Source organism: Lutjanus erythropterus, chromosome 12 (genome assembly GCF_056507025.1).
Source record: "Lutjanus erythropterus isolate fLutEry1 chromosome 12, fLutEry1.hap2, whole genome shotgun sequence".
NCBI classification, from domain to species: Eukaryota; Metazoa; Chordata; class Actinopteri; order Lutjaniformes; family Lutjanidae; genus Lutjanus; species Lutjanus erythropterus.
Genome location: NC_139328.1, coordinates 1,698,402 through 1,715,354, shown reverse-complemented (window position 1 = coordinate 1,715,354; position 16,953 = coordinate 1,698,402). Strand labels below are relative to the sequence as shown.

Here is a 16,953-nt window from a genome sequence, read left to right as displayed (position 1 = left end):
TCAGCTTTCCTTCTAAAGTCTCCTTCGTGTCTGACTTACTAACAAACCTGAATACACATTCTTTCACATTCTTAAAAATTTATTCATAACAAATATATAAAAAACATTTCATTCATTTCAAAAAGGATCTCGAATATATGTGAAAGTTGGACTTGAAAATAAAATAACTGGGCCATAAAAATGAACTTTGTGCTCATTTAATTGCAGGAATTTGGAGAACAAGGTGTAAATCCTAAGCAACATTTTGAAATATCAACAGCTGGATCCTGACCTGAGCGAGGGGACTGAGTACAGCAAACAGAGGTTTGTTGTTATTCATTTTTACACATATATATATAGCTATATATATATATACAGTATCTCACAAAAGTGAGTACACCCCTCACATTTCTGCAAATATTTAATTATATCTTTTCATGGGACAACACTGAAGAAATGACACTTTGATACAATGTAAAGTAGTCAGTGTACAGCTTGTATAACAGTGTAAATTTACTGTCCCCTCAAAATAACTCAACACACAGCCATTAATGTGTAAACTGCTGGCAACAAAAGTGAGAACACCCCTGGGTGAAAATGTCCAAATTGGGCCCAAAGTGTCAATATATTGTGTGGCCACTATTATTTTCCAGCACTGCCTTTATCCTCTTGGGCGTAGAGTTCACCAGAGCTTCACAGGTCGCCACTGGAATCCTCTTCCACTCCTCCATGATGACATCACGGAGCTGCCTCCACCTTCCGTTTGAAGATGCCCCACAGATGCTCAATATGGTTTAGGTCTAGAGACATGCTTGGCCAGTCCATCACCTTTACCCTCTTCTTTAGCAAGGCAGTGGTCGTCTTGGAGGTGTGTTTGGGGTCATTAACATGTTGGAATACTGCCCTGCAGCCCAGTTTCTGAAGGGAGGGGATCGTGCTCTGCTTCATGTCACAGTACATGTTGGCATTCATGGTTCCCTCAATGAATTGTCTTTGTACTCCTCACCTGGTTGCCGCCACACTCGCTTGACACCATCTGAACCAAATAAGTTCATCTTGGTCTCATCAGACCACAGGACATGGTTCCAGTAATCCATGTCCTTAGTCTGCTTGTCTTTAACAAACTGTTTGCGGGCTTTCATGTGCATCATCTTTAGAAGAGGCTTCCTTCTGGGACGACAGCCATGCAGACCAGCATGATGCTGTGTGCGGCGTATGGTCTGAGCACTGACAGGCTGAACCCCCACCCCTTGAACCTCTGGAGCAATGCTGGCAGCGCTCATAGGTCTATTTTCCAAAGACAACCTCTGGATATGACGCTGAGCATGTGCACTCAACTTCTTTGGTCGACCATATATACATATATATATAGATATAGACATCCAACAAAAAAGACAAATGTGCACTTACATAAACTGAATGTAAAATGAGAGTGAGAAGATGAACAATTATACAAGTATGGGCTTCATTTACCAAATATTCTTAAGAAGAAATTTCTTCTTAAAACCTACTTACGCAGTTTTCACAAAGATTGTGGCATTCACCAATGGGATTTGTTCTTCAGTAAGAACAGAATCTACAACACTTAAGAGCACACTTATACACATTTTACTGCTGACATGTTTGTGCAAAAGTAATTGGTTATTGTGTTTTCTTCAATTTCACTGTTGTATAATATTGTATAATATGGGATTTATTTTTTTTAGTAGTTTGTAATATTTTAAACAATTATTTCAATAATTTACAGAGCATCTTTTAAAATAAATAATATCAGTGTGATTATTTATTCATTGGTGCAGAGTTTAGGAACACGTGAGACTTTCAGGACAGTGGTATTCATCCTAAGAACACAGATATGAACAAGTGATGAAGCTGCGGTCTGAGTAACTTACTAATAACTTACAGAAACAGTGTGTGCAATGAGCCATCCTCCTTCTCTTCTTCCCTTTCTGCCACTCTCTCTCTCTCTCTCTCTCTCTCTCTGTCTCTCTCCATCTCACACACACACAGACACACACATGCAGGATAGAGCGGTGCACACAACGTATTCACTGCACACCTTCAGCTCAGCTCTTCAGAGCTCAGCGTCCATCTATAGGCTAAATCCTGGATCTGTGGACTCCACTCTTCATTTTTACACCACGTCACCAAACAGTAGGCTAAAAAAAGACACTGGAGCTACAGATATACACTACTGTTCTGTCAAAATTTACTGTTAAGATGTAAATGATCATTATGTGTGTATGTGTAAGATAAAGGGAAAAAGAGTAAGAGAGAGAACCAGACTGATGTCTTTAATTTAGGGTTACTTGTTTTGCTGCCAAGACACGTTGTGCCTGTGTTCTAATATGCTGTATCTTGTCTTTGTACTGTAATCAGCTGCACATAGAGCAAAAAGTTTTTGCAAATCATTGCAATTTTTAGCAATTTTTTAGCATTTCTCAAATTAAGTCTTGTCTTTATTTCTGCAGGCTTTCCTCCTTCGGGTCTTCTGACTGTCTCAAGCAGCTTGCACTGGTGCTCACTTGGCTGAACCCTGCAGGTAAGAAGTTACAGCCATTATATTTACTTTGGGGACCTTTTTCATTCTCAACTAGCTTTGCCCTTTTACAAAATGACAGGAGGCCAGTTCAAGTTACAGCCTAACATGCAATATTTCCCCCATTTAAATGTCTAGGAATGCCAGACGTGTGATATATTTTGTTTTGTTTTGTTTGTTTGCTGAAGAGATTCCACAGACTTAGTCGAATGAAAAGTAGTTCTGATAGATTCTACTGCAGAGAGAAAGTAGTTCCCACATGAAACTGCTCACAAGGTCTGTTATGAGTTAATGGGTCATGTTTTTTTTTTTTTTTTAAAAAGACACTGGTTTTGAATTCAATTCACTTATATATATAAGTGATATATGAGTATATATAAGTATATGTGTGTGTATATGTATGTATATATATATATATATATATATATATATATATATATATATATATATATATATATATATATATATTTTTTTTTTTTTTTTTTTTTTTTTTTTTTTTTCTATTGCTTTAAACTGTATAGTTGTTTTATGTCTTTTAATCTGTTCTTGTATTTTATTTCTGTACAGCACTTTGGTCCACTGTGGTTGTTTATAAAGTGCTTTACAAAAAAAGTTGGATTGGATTGGATATATATGTACATATGTACAAGTGAAAGGTAGAGAACATGAATAAGGACAGAAGTTTAAACTTTCTTTGACCATAAAGTCTGATGTTTATCTGTAGTTCTGTAGTGTATCAGAGACGTGTATAAAGTGCAGAAGTCTGTTAGAAACAGATGGATCCAAATCTTCTCTATACGTCTATTTACGAAGGAACATTTCTGCCAATATTATGAGAAAAAGAAAGACCCTGTAAGTCATTGCAATGTGACTCTTTGTCGAAATAATGATTTTTCAGCTCAAAATTATGATTTAGTGTTTCAAAATAATGAAAACATTTTCTCAAATGATAACTTATTAATATAAATCACAATTTTGAGATACTACAATATTTTGAAATAATAAATAATTATTTTGAGATAGTGACTTATTATTTCAAGAATTTTTCACATTATAACAACTTACAATAAGTAATTCATTATGTTAAGACACTAAATAATTATTTTGAAAGTAATCCATGTACATTGATGTGAACAGTTTCATGTAGGAGCTACTTTCTTTTTGCAGTGGAGTCGACTGGAACTTACATATGAATGTAGTTGTGCTCTAGTTAATCTTCAGATTAGTCGTAGTAATGTGAGTGTGTATTACTTTTCATGGTGTACCAGCAGCAGTAGAGAACACAGAATGGTGTACTCACTCTCATGGTAACTGCAAGTGAGGGCTGAATACTGTACATTTTTATTTTTGTACATTTCATCTTTTGCAGATTTGGACCTGAGTGCGCTTCATTTACTTCAAGACCAGAAGACGAACGCTTTCATTGAAGTCGCTCGTCTTGTTTTATAATCCGAACTTCATAAACAAATGGAGGCTATGCTTAATGTATTTTCCAGCAGCCCCAAAAGGCTTGCAGATGCTATAAAAAAAAATAGCAAAAAAGTAGATTCAGCAGGTCCTCTTGAAGTTTATATAGTTCCACTGAAAGAGGACAAAATCAAAGTCGATGGATGCAGGCGTTTCATTTTTGGGAAAGAGGACGTCAGTAAAAAAAATCGCACCATCATGGTTCTCGGAGCAACTGGAGCTGGAAAGTCGACTCTCATCAACGGGATGATCAATTACATTCTAGGGGTCGAATGGAAAGATTCATTTCGGTTTAAGTTAGTTGATGAGAATCTGTCAACATCACAAGCTGAAAGTCAGACCTCTGAAGTCACTGTGTACAAACTCAACCACCAGAAGGGTTTTAAAATCGACTACTCACTGACCATTGTTGACACTCCAGGCTTTGGAGATACAAGAGGCATAGAAAGAGACAGAGAGATCACAGATCAGCTGCGTAATCTGTTCACTGCTCAGCTCGGTGTCAGTGAAATTGATGCTGTGTGTTTTGTAGCTCAGGCTGCTTTAGCTCGACTCACACCAACACAGAAATATGTGTTTGACTCTGTGCTCTCAATCTTTGGCAAAGATGTGGCAGAAAACATCAGAGTTATGGTGACATTTGCAGACGGCCAGCTTCCACCAGTTCTAGAGGCGATCAATGCTTCAGGTGTCCCATGTCCTAAAACAAAAGACGGGCTGCCACTTCACTTCAAATTCAACAACTCTGCATTATTTGCAGATAGTCGATCAACAGACAGAACGAGTGAGGATGAATCAGATGAAGAAAGTTTTGATCAGATGTTTTGGAAAATGGGGGCAAAAAGCATGAAGAGGTTCTTTTCTGCTTTGAATGAAATTGAAACAAAAAGTTTGACAATGACAAAGGAGGTCCTCAAAGAAAGACAATCCCTCGAGGTTTCAGTTGAAGGTTTGCACAAGCAGGTTAAAGTTGGTTTATCCAAACTTGAGGAGATAAAAGAGACGAGTGCAAAACTGAAGGAGCACGAGGCAGAGATCAGCAGAAATGAGAAGTTTGAGTTTGAAGTCACTGTCAAAAAGCCTGATCAAATAGACATTTCTGGTACTGGAAATTACATCACCAACTGTCAGCAGTGTCACGTTACCTGTCACTATCCCTGTGGAATACCCAACGATGCAGATAAAAGAGGCTGTGCTGCAGTTGGATCAGATGGACACTGTACAGTGTGTCCAAGGAAATGTGTTTGGAGTGTACATTATAATCAGAGGTACAGATGGGAGTATAAGGAAGTTAAAGAAAAACGAACAGTGGAAGAGCTGAAAGAAAAGTATCTAAAAGCCAAAGAAGCTAAGAATCCTGTTGATGCATTGATTAAAACACTGACGGCTGAATATGATCGTGTGCAGGTTGAGGTGGTGGAATTGATGAACAGCTCAGCCAAGTGTTTAAACAGACTGAAAGAGATCGCATTGAAGCCAGATCCTCTCTCCACTCCTGAGTACATCGACATGCTTATTGAGGGAGAGAAATCTGAGGCCAAGTCAGGCTGGCAAGAACGAATTAAGTCCCTGACAGCCATGAAAGAAAAAGCAGAGTATGTGTCAAAAGTAGGCAAAGGAGAGAAACTTCTCCGTCGTCAAGAATCTCAAACCTAGGGCAAATGATAAAACTGAAACAAATTTCTTTAAGACCACGACATTCTGACATGTTTAAAATCAACCATAGAAATCAAGAACAAAACAGGACTGTGAGTGATACTGATCAGGGTCCAAGAGATCTTGACTTAAACTTTTCAATATAACGAAAACAAGATTGAGACCTTAAATAAGATCAATAAAACCTATAATTATTATTTGAACAGTGATACAACAGCTACCTTGGAACTTATATACAGATTTTGACATAATCGTATTTTTAAAAAGCCACTTAAAGAATAAAAAATTCAGCCACATGATGAAAGTATTGTCAGTATTGTTGAACCACTTGATGCTGTAGATAAATCATGAGGGATTTTCCAACAGAGCTACAAGGAAATATATCTAAATCAAACATACAACAGACTGTTCTCATCAGTTAGTCTGTTGATGTCAGGCCTACTGCACCAAATCCACCTGTTTCTTTAGAGCCCAAGGGAAAAGTAACACAGTGTCACAATCAGCTGTACATTTTAGTGATTTTAACATGTTTTTAACACTTACTTTAACACTATATTACTTAACACTGCCTATATAGTTCTTTTCTTCTGGGTAACTCATTCCTGTTGATAGATTTTATGACATTTTTATGCTAAAAATAATGAGATTCTGGTTTGGTTGGTTCTGATTCTGGTTTTTCCCTCATTTGTCACCCGTCACACTGCAGACAGTTTACATTGTTCAGTGCAGGTTTTTTAAACAAGATCAGCTTGTTGAGAAATTATCAAGTTTTTTCTTTTCTTTTCTGCTCTTTCATTTTCTTTGACATTTGAAAAACATTGTTAACATGAATAATGTTGATGACTTATTGATGTGTTTTGAATTACATTTTATTGTTCTGTAGTAATAAGATATTTCCTGCTGAATGATGGATAGATTCTGTAATAATGAACAATAAATCAGTTCTGATATGTTTGAATACTGCCTCCAGTATTGTCTGTTGTCCTCTGATGTGTCATTGTGCACTTTGGTCCTCTGTAGCTCACTTCTCTTCTAGGACATTTTTAATCAGCCTTTACACTGCTGGCATCAACCTCAAGTTATCCAACATAAAGATCAGTTTTATTACAACCAAACATTTAAAAAAACAAAACAATCATACAGTCAGATCCAGTCTCTACATTTATCCCATCTTAGTATTAAGAACAGTGTGCAGCCGCTGTGCAGAACCAGAGGACCAATTCCAGTTCTAATCCAGCACCTTATTCAGACCATGCAAACTCCACACAGAATATCCACTTCATTGTTCCAAATCACCTGATTAAAAATCAAATTCATATCCATCACATTGATTCAAATGCTTGTATTGTGCCAGAAGACCAGATGATGATGACTGGATTTCATAATGAACGTCAGTAGTTGTGAAGGTTGTAATCACTGTGAACTGAATACGTTTGAAGATTCTTCACAGTTCAAACTTTGTCCACAAGATCCTGTCTCATTCTTACCGCTGGTGGCAACCACTTAATTCTATAGATAGACAGCTACTAACATTACAGCAGACAAACACACAGTTTAATCCACAAAATATTCTGGGTAGAGTTATTTCCACAAGTTCTAAATCCTGGGATCTTTATACCAAATCAAGCAGGCAGTTTCTTTCTTCTTTTTTCTGTTGCTTCTTGCAAAGTAACAGTTAAATAAATATCTTTGGATTTTGGACACAGAAAGACATTTGAGGACATCATCTTGGGCTTTGATCAACATTTATCACTGTTTTCTGTCCAACCATGATTGATTAATTGAGAAAATAATCAACAGATTAATTGATAATGAAAATAATCATCATTAGCAGCCTGAAAGACAAGCTTTGTTGTTTCTTATGGAAATTTGACTGTCAGAAGAGTTTGTTTAACCAATGAAATCCATTTAATGACACATGAGTTTGACATTGTTTCATTGTCCACATTTGATTTAATGAGTCAGCAGAGACTGAGGCCACCATGACAATAAAATATATATTATAAGCAATATTATTACAAATTTTTATCTTCATATCATCTTATCTCTCCCTCACACACACACTGTTCACTTCCCTTCATCTATATTTATGTAGAAAAAAAACAATATAGCATATAAAACAATATTAAGGTAATAAAGCACCACCAAAACAATGAAAACATGTAGCAGAGCAACATGACAGCAGCATAAATATAATTTTAAAGCGTTAACATCGAGGACACATTGAGGAAAATTATGCAAATTTTCCTTGTCAAATATTATAGAAAATAAATACACTGATGCATGATGGTTGTTTTCTGTAACCAAGAAATAAAAACATTTATAAAACACTCCAAAACTGAAGTTATGTACAATATATTTAAAAGTACCATCATATTGTATATATTCTTCCATTTTTAATTCTGTTTGTTTGTAGTCCTGCTCATCTTATGGGATAAATAACACTATTCCCAATGATGATATAATACTTTTTCTGTAATATCAGAGAAGGACATAATTACCTTCCACCAGAGGAGACTTCATGTAAATTTAAAGCTCATATTATTCCAGACTCTCAACATGCATTTAACTGTTGATTAGAGGCAGTTCAGGTTGAGGATTTAATGTGGTGACAGAACATGGAGGAGTTTGTAAACCTGTGCCACAAGGACAATTAGAATTTTAACAGTGTATTTAATCAATTAATCCATCATTTATAAAAATATATATGATTACTTAATTAATTACAAAGGACCAGCATGTATGCCATGTAGTGGCAAGCTTGCAAACTGCACACACTCACTTGAACTCCACCCTTCCAAGTGCACAGCGTCTTTAAAACCCACGAAAAACACAAAAGGCTCTTTGGTTTGTCTGTTCTGGGCTGCTGTAAAAACATGATGGCTCAACATGGCAGCGTCCATGGAAGAGGAGTTTAAGCTGGAGTTATACTTCCTGTTTAACCACACGTTTGCATAGCGTTAAATTCTGATGACACACATAAGCGTTGCGCCAAATGGAGGCCGCATACGTGAGGCAGCCATGATGCGTATGTCTTAGGTAACAATCATAGTCATGCTCATTCTCAACTCAATGCAACTTGTCAAATAAAGACGTTTCATTACGCCTCTCAGCAGCTCATACAGACACACATGATTCCTGTTACCATCTGTATGACAACATGTTGGACCAACATTTACTGTCAGTAAAATCAGGAAACAAAGTCTGACATTTTGTTGACTTCCTCCGTCTGTGGACTCAGCAGCTCAATAGTAACGTCACCCGACTTCCTCTTCAGTACAAGATTCATTATTCTTATGACCTCTACTAATAAAGCTCACTTGATGTAAACAGAAGTTGTTTTTTGGACACTTGCTGAAATTAATGATGCTGTAGTTTTTCCAGGGGACAAAAGTCTCCACAGTGTCTTCCAAAGGTCTGCTGATTATTATCACTAAGCCAGGGATCACCAGGTCTGACGACCTGATTTACAAAGCAGCTAAGTTTTCTTTTTTGTGTGTTTTGATGCTGTTTCCTTGTGTTTCTTCTGCTTGTTCCAGTTTTTCCCACAAGGTTTGAATGCCCCCTAATCTACAAAAATTCCCAGGAGGGCAGGGCTCAGCAGCATGAACCCGACAGAATGAGCGGGAGTTCAGTACTTTGGTCTTCCAGATGTGCGGTGACTCTTCAAGGTTTGAGATGCTCGGCTCGTCAGTGTGAGGAGTCGATGCTCGTCATCACATGGATCAGCTCACAAAGCTCCGCCTCCTCAAGGTTCATAGAGATTTTAATGTCCTTAGACTGCTGCAATAGAGGATAGTTTTCTTTATTTACATTTAAAGATTCAACTTTTTATCACATATTTAATAAGATATATTTAATGTGATACAACACATATTGATATCTTACAACGTCAAAAACAGCTACTCTGCTGTTCGTCTCACTGAGTGAATTATATATATAATACATGTTTTATAAAAAAAAAACAACATCCAAAAATGTACTGATTCTGTCATATATTTATGATTGAGGATGTCAGATTCTGACAGTTTATTGGTAAAAGTTTTCTTGATTTTTGAGATTTCTTGATTTGGGACGTGACTCTGGACTTGTCGGTCTTGACTGGGGACTTGACTTGGGACTAGCCTGTCTTGGCATGCAACTTGACTCTGAACTTGCATATCTTGACTTGAGTATTGACTTGGGACTTGACTGTCTTGAATCAGGGCTTGATTTGGGACTTGACTCATGACTTGTCAGTCATGACTTGGGACTTGCCTGTCTTAACCTAGAACTTTACTTGGGACTTGATTTGGAATTTGCCTATCTTTATTCAGGTCTTTATTTTGGACTGGACTGAAGTCTAAGTCTTGACTTGGGACTTGCCTGTCTTGACTTGGAACTTGACTTGGAACTTTATTTGGGACTTGACAGAAGTCCCAGTCTTGACTTGGGACTTGCCTGTCTTGACTTGGAACTTGACTTGGGACATGCCTTCTTGACTTGGAACTTTATTTGGGACTTGACTGAAGTCCCAGTCTTGACTTGGGACTTGACTGTCTTCATATGGGACTTGCACTGAAACTTGACTCGAGACTTGACTATCTTGACTTGACTTCCCTGACTTTAATTGAATCTTGACTTGGGACTTGTCAGCCTTGACTTGGGATTTGACTCAGGGCTTGACTGTCATGACTTTGGACTTGTCGGTCTTGACTTGAGACTTGTGACTTGTGACTTGGTTCCACCTGTGCAGCTTTAAGTAGTTTTTTGAACTGAATAGTTTAACTCTGTCATATTTAATAAAATATCTGAACACCAGTAAGAATATTCCTCCTGATGATTTTCTGATCCTGCTTCTGTTATTTCTGTATGTATTGATGTATGTACGGGTGCAGGAACTGACCAGTGACTGAGGCAGTTGTTCTTTGTGAAAGTACGTCTGACAGGCGTCTGGACGGCAGTGAACGACGGACCAGAACATTGCGAACAGCAGACCCACTACGATGATAACGGTCACAGTCACAGTGGCCGGCCTCTTCCACGCAGGATCCGGATCTGCAGGTGAATCATTTTTTTTTAACCCAGACTAGAGTGTTTCTTTAAATCTTTTAATTATTATCTCCATCAGGTGAGAGCTGGGAGGGGATCATGCGATCACTTGTGAGTGTGTGTGTGATCTGCAGCTTGTCCACACAACTGGAACAATCGGCTTATTTTTGTGCACATGCATGACTGCATGCTGCATGACATCTCTTCTTCTTGTAAGTGTGATATCTCATAATTGAAGGGATTTCTTAAAACTTGATTGATTGATTTTAGTGGTCAAAGGTCACTGTGACCTCATAAAATATATTATTGGTTTTTACTGCAGAATTTATACCGTATACAACAACTTCGAACTTCGTCCAACATTTGAAGTTACACAAAGAATCATAAGTCAAGTTCAGTAGTTAGGACTTGATCCGGGACTTGCCAGTATAGACCTGGGACTTAACTTAGGACTTGTTAGTCTTGATTAGGAACTTGACTCTGGATTTGTCTGTCTTGACTTGGGACTTGACTCAGGACTTGTCCGTCTATCAAAATGTTGGTGATTACAAGTTGGTTACATCCAAATATTCTGCCCACAGAGTCCAGAACAGCCCTTCATATGCACACGGTTTTAGAGTTACAAATATGGGACTTCAGATTAAAATGGCTGTGCAGTGAACTGTAAAATATGCATGAAAAACAGACTGTTATCATAATAATGTTGGCAGCCTTGATAAAGTCTTTGAAAGTTGTAGGTCTGCACATGTGTGTGTCTGTAGTGGGTGTAGAACTGTGGCTCTCCGGTTCTGCAGGGCATCACATTGGACGTTTTAGGAAAGTAAGAACATGCAAAGTGAGGATGTTTTTCAGGGGCACTGAGGACAAGTTTGTCAGTAAAGGTTATCACAAGTTAAGAAGCAGAAGTGTGTGTGTGTGTGTGTGTGTGTGTGTACAGCTGTACCTGTGATAGACACACACTGTGTGTCGGTGCTGCTGCTGTGCAGCTGTGAGTCCAGGACTGTCTGAGCTCTGATGCAGTACTCGGTTCCCTCCTGCAGGTCAGGGACGTCCAGCGGCATCTGTTCAGCTGGTACTGTGTACACAACAGCCTGAAGGAGACGGAGAGAAAATAACACTGGCGTTTGTGTTTTTAGACTGCAAAATATCTCCAACAGAATGAGATTTTTTTTCTACTATTTTGTGCTAGAAATTTACTTGCTTCAATAAAAGAACATATAAAACCTTCCTTGAGCCAAGGAAAGTGATTTAAAAAGTCTTCAACATCATCACAGTGTAAAGTGTATGAGCTGCATGCAGTCCATCCACGAATAAGAAGAAATACAAGATCAAATGTAGAGGCATGGAGAAAAGGAGCACAAGAACCAAAGAGGAAAAAGAGGGTGATAAAGATGTGAAGTAAACTCTGACCTGCAGCTCGTCGTCTCTCTTCCACACCGTCACCCTGACGACAGCAGTGAGGGGAAGCTTATCGAACGACACCTGAGCAGCCTTGCCCATCACCGTCACCATCATATCCGGTGCCGTCAGGACCGCTGCCAGCGGAGATTCACACTCAGTCATTCATTCAATTCATACCAAGCAGGTGCTAAACAATTCACTATTCCTACAACAGAAGGGAAACATTATATGAACTGTCACCAAAGCTACTTACATAACTTAATCTCCATAATCAAGTAACCAAGTTGCCTAAAAAATCTTTCTAAACTGTGCCACAACTGTTTCATAATGTTAAGAAAGGCTTTCTTGCAGAAAGGCCCCATGGGGAAGGTATAGGGTACTTTGTGCATCTGTCCGGCACATGGGAGAACCGTCAGGAAACAATTTCCAATCAAGAAGGGCTTTCTGGCAGAAAGGCTCTCCCAGCAGTTTCTCAGCAGACACTGAGGAGTGTGACAAAGCAGCGTCATTATGTGATGACCTGGGAATAAGAACAGGTTGGTATGTCACGTTGACACCTGCCAATGTGCCCAGTCGAGTCTCGTTATTGTCTTGATAAATGCATTTTATTTGGTGTAATAATGATGACAATGAGGGTGGTGGCTGCCGCCGCCCAGGGTCACTCATGGAGTACAAACTGTCTTGTACAGACTGTTTCATAATGTTTCTCTGATTCACTGCATTTAATTTAGCAGAAGAAAGCGAAATCAGCTGCTGAGGGACTGAAACCATCATCTTACTGTCTCTGCGGTTGAAAGGCCGGCTGAGTCTGGTCCAGGGCGACAGCTGGGACCCGCAGCTCGCTCTGACGTGGAGGTTGTAGTCGGAGTCAGAGCCCAGGTCATACGTCAGGTCGCAGTGAGTGTGAGGAGTCTGCTCGCACTCAGGAGCATCCACCCAGCTGCCATTCAGGACCATCAGCTCGAACTCCCTGAGAAACAAAGACAGACGCAGAATATCAGTCACTTTATAACAAATGAGAGCAGAACTGGTTGTGTAAGCTGAAACTAATTGAAAACAAGTTGCACACCTGCCACAATAATCACCAAGCTCAGGTACATATTCAGCATACCTGCACACTGCTGCTGTTGCCATGCAGAATCCTGACTGTTCTCTCTCTGTTTGTTTGTTTTTTGAGTCAGAATCCTGTTTAGAGCAGTTTACTGATTACCTAAAAACTTGGTATTTCACCTGGATGGATGTGTTTTTGCAGGACGCTCTGTGAAAGCCTCAGCCCACACTCAGAGTACACAACAAGAAGTTTTACTGAGTGTAAAAATATAAGGCTAATTTAATTTATAAAGCTAGGAAAATTAGGCTTAATGCATAGAATATGAGTTTATCTTTTATTTTTTATTTTTTTCATATCACTGGTGTTGTTCAAACATCACAACTTTGCTTTACTGTACACTGTGGTGTCCCAAACTGAATTTTGGTGGAAAGTATTAAATGAAGCAGAGAAATATTTCCATTTTTAGATATCATACAGGTTCAACAATGAGTTACTACTAGATGATCAGAACACAGTATATATGGTGGTTTCAACACACTGTACAGCGAGGAACCAAGTTTAAACAAGACTATGAACCTATCAGCCTTTTCTCATTCCCAGATCATTAAAGATTCAAACAGAGGCTTTATTGGTATGACCATAACAAAGTACAGTATTAGTGCACAAGTACATTAAATGTGGACATTTTGTGACGTCCCTCTGCGCCTCATACTGATGCACAGTGTACCCTTTAGCATCTATACCAGATACAGTTCTGATGAAGTTATTTGAACGTCCACCTAAAATTATGATCTTTTCCTAAACCTAACCAAGTAACCCAACTGCTGTTTCACAATTTTAACTACATGTTAAAAAATCTCAGGTAGACATTAGAATGGACCTTTTGCATGAAAGCAGCGTTGATATTTGACGCTTTTGTCAGTCATGCCTGCAGCTAAGCTAAATGCTACATGCTCACAGTGACAATGCTAACACGCTGCTGTTCAGCAGGTATGCTTACCATGTTAGTTTAGCATGTTAGTATGCTAACATTTCCTATTAGAAGTAAAAACAGCTGAGGCTGATGGGAAAGTCCAACACCTAATGCCATGTGGCTGTAAAACAGTGGATAAATTTTTAAGAGCATCACAACCCACAAAAAATAATTCCTTTCAATATCAAAATTTTGTCCATTTTGTCTGATAGCAGTTTTGACCATTTTTACAAATTCTCCAGTGGTCAGAAATGGTTACATTTTGCACTAAATCATCATGTGAATGCAACAACTGAGACCAGTAATCATAATAGGTATGTATAAGTAACTATATATAATTATAGCTGTCTATATAGGTGGTTGTAACCACAAAAACACAATATTTATTACACTTTTTTTTGTTTGTTTGTTTTATACCAAATAATGCTTAGATCCTTTAAAAAAAAATCTGGTCAATTCAGTAGGAATAACTGTGAGGGGACCATGAATGTCTGAACCAAATCATCACAATCCATCCAGTAGTTGTTGAAATATTTCAGTCTGGACCAAAGTGGTGGACTGACTGACTGACTGACTGACTGACACACAGACGAACCTACAGTAGAGCCTTGCCGCTAACATTAAGATGAAAAACCAAGGAGGGTTTTTAAGGCTTCAAAACAGCCACAGGAATGTTCATGAGAGTAAATTAAAACTTACTGACAGTTAATGTGATGCAGTGTGAGTGCACAGACTTCCTCCTGCGAAAACCACAGCAGCTCTGTGTCACCGTTAACAACAGACACACCTTCTGATTCAAATGATTCGGACAGGTGTGTCATTAATTTCTGTGGTATTAGTCACATGATTTCAATTGTTCAGTGTTCAGGACAGTAATCAGGCAGAAGCACCTTTTTGTCTCTCACCGGCCTGCAGGTATCAGCTGCATATTTCACATATTTCACCCTGAGTCAAAAGAATCTGCAGAGGCTTTGAACTGAGAGAGAAAGAATCAGTTTGGCAGTAATGTGAAATATTGTTCTTACCCCTGAAACTGGACAGAGTAAAGCACTGTAGTGTTGCAGGGAGCCTGCAGGGGGCGCCACTTCAGTACGTGTCTCATGTTAACAGACTCCATGGAAACTCTGCTGGGAGCTGGAAGCGTCCAGACATCTGCTGATACAAAGAGATCATTGACATATTTTAAATCTTATCTCAGACATCAGCTGATAGAGTTGGGGGAGAAGATGGCAAATTAAATTGAACAGAATGTAAACAGTGAGCTCTACAGGTGCTGTTTAAACGGTCCAGGCTGGTAGTAGCCAATAGTTTCCAGACCATTTTTTGAAGGTCTTGTCTTAGAGTCATTGTTACCCAGATTTATCTCAGTTTCAAAGAGGACTGTTTCAAGACTGCAACTGCAGGGATATCACTAAAATGCCAACATTACTGTGAACTGATGAAAAACTTCCTGCTTCTTATTTTAAATGTTTTATTACTTGTAAAGGTTGTCATCCCTTCCTGATTTTGCAATTGCGACATGATTTGTGATATTAGAGGCAATGATAATTTTTACATCATTGATCTTATTTTGATCGGAAAACATGATAAAAAAAAAAGTAAGTAGCTAGCTGAGTTATATTTTTGGGTGTGAAGAGGCAAATGGCAGCTGTGCAACAACTCACACACAACCTCCTTATTGTACCTAAAAATAGTATAAAATTAATGACAAATTATCACTGTATGTATTCAGCCCAGTGTTATAACCATGGGTGCTCGTAACACATTGTGAGGTTCTGTGTATCAAGCTGTTCATTGGATCCAACAGGGCCAAAACAAAATCTGCAAAAAATATACATATTTGTAAAACACTCTCAGGCTCATTTATGATGTTTAAATTGATATCTTCATCCAAACGGAGCCTTTTCTGAGTGTTCGAACCAAGAAGAAACTGACACAGTATCTGTGTCGCAGTGAAAGTGAACTCACAGTTTGTCACGTCCAGCAGGACCATCATCATCATCATCATCATCACCAGCAGCAGATGCACGCTGCTCCTCCGTCTCATGACCAGAGCGTTCGTCTCCAGAACGACAGAAATGTGGTCACGTCAGGTCCACCATGACTAAATCCTACCAGTGACCTGCATGAGAACTGATCCAGAGTACAACATATAATCCAGAGAGCTGAACAGAAATCCCAAGAGAGAAAACCTGGATGCTCCTTTTGTTTTTCGCGCAGTGCACGTTTCTGGATCTGCCCTTCACCTCATCCAAAAGCTGAAAAAGGGCTTTAAATCCGCTGTGAAGTTCACAGTAATTCCCCAGGTACTGGTTCAGTTTAAGATCCACATGATCCACATTGTGAGGCTTCTGTCAGAGTTTATTTAACCCTCTGAACTTTTGCTCTAAACACAAGAAAAGCTGCTTGACGTCTGAAAAGCAGAAGCCATGTGAGCTTTGTTGCTGCCTGGACTGGATCTGCAGAGTAGAGCTGGTATGTCCGGATGCTACAGGTGGATTCTGGGCCACAGAGCCGGTCTGACTTGTTGTCATCAGCTCCCTCAGGGCATCGGCTGTCAGCTGTAATTTACAGGCTGAACTCATAACACACCTGATGAGCTCTGAACACAGTACACGGCCTGTAGAGCTACTGGTATGTGTGGCTGATTCTTTACTGACTGCTGGAGCTCTGCTGAGTGTTTCTGTTTTCATCCCACTTAAATCCACCTTTTGATTGTGTCAAATATAGTGTATAAAGTGTGTATTCATGCTCCTGGTCTCTTCTAGAGAGAAACTCTTGGGAGTTTATCACCAAAATCACAATTACACAGCATTTACACTAAGTGACATTCCTTTATCCCATTGGGGTCATAAC

General features: G+C 38.9%; 2 protein-coding genes across 3 annotated transcripts; one reads left to right on the top strand and one right to left on the bottom strand.

Annotated features, from left to right (window-relative positions):
- Positions 1 to 207: 207 nt before the first annotated feature.
- LOC146317280 (uncharacterized) lies at positions 208 to 6,599 on the top strand. 2 transcript variants are annotated; one of them, XM_084732290.1, is made up of 3 exons: positions 208 to 303; positions 2,451 to 2,521; positions 3,888 to 6,599. In XM_084732290.1, the coding sequence occupies exon 3, from the start codon at positions 3,986 to 3,988 to the stop codon at positions 5,639 to 5,641; it is 1,656 nt and encodes a 551-aa protein (XP_084588416.1). In that variant the 5' UTR covers positions 208 to 303; positions 2,451 to 2,521; positions 3,888 to 3,985; the 3' UTR covers positions 5,642 to 6,599. The 2 variants fall into 2 exon arrangements, with proteins under 2 accessions (XP_084588416.1, XP_084588417.1); XM_084732291.1 differs by lacking the exon at positions 2,451 to 2,521 and having other exon boundaries at positions 210 to 303.
- Positions 6,600 to 6,737: 138 nt separating this feature from the next.
- crfb16 (cytokine receptor family member B16) lies at positions 6,738 to 16,159 on the bottom strand. Its single transcript, XM_084732293.1, has 7 exons — positions 16,066 to 16,159; positions 15,123 to 15,249; positions 12,853 to 13,043; positions 12,083 to 12,207; positions 11,616 to 11,763; positions 10,516 to 10,678; positions 6,738 to 9,416 (listed from the first exon to the last, which is right to left on the bottom strand). Exons 1-7 carry the CDS (start codon positions 16,142 to 16,144, stop codon positions 9,332 to 9,334), a joined length of 918 nt encoding a protein of 305 aa, XP_084588419.1. The 5' UTR covers positions 16,145 to 16,159; the 3' UTR covers positions 6,738 to 9,331.
- Positions 16,160 to 16,953: the final 794 nt, after the last annotated feature.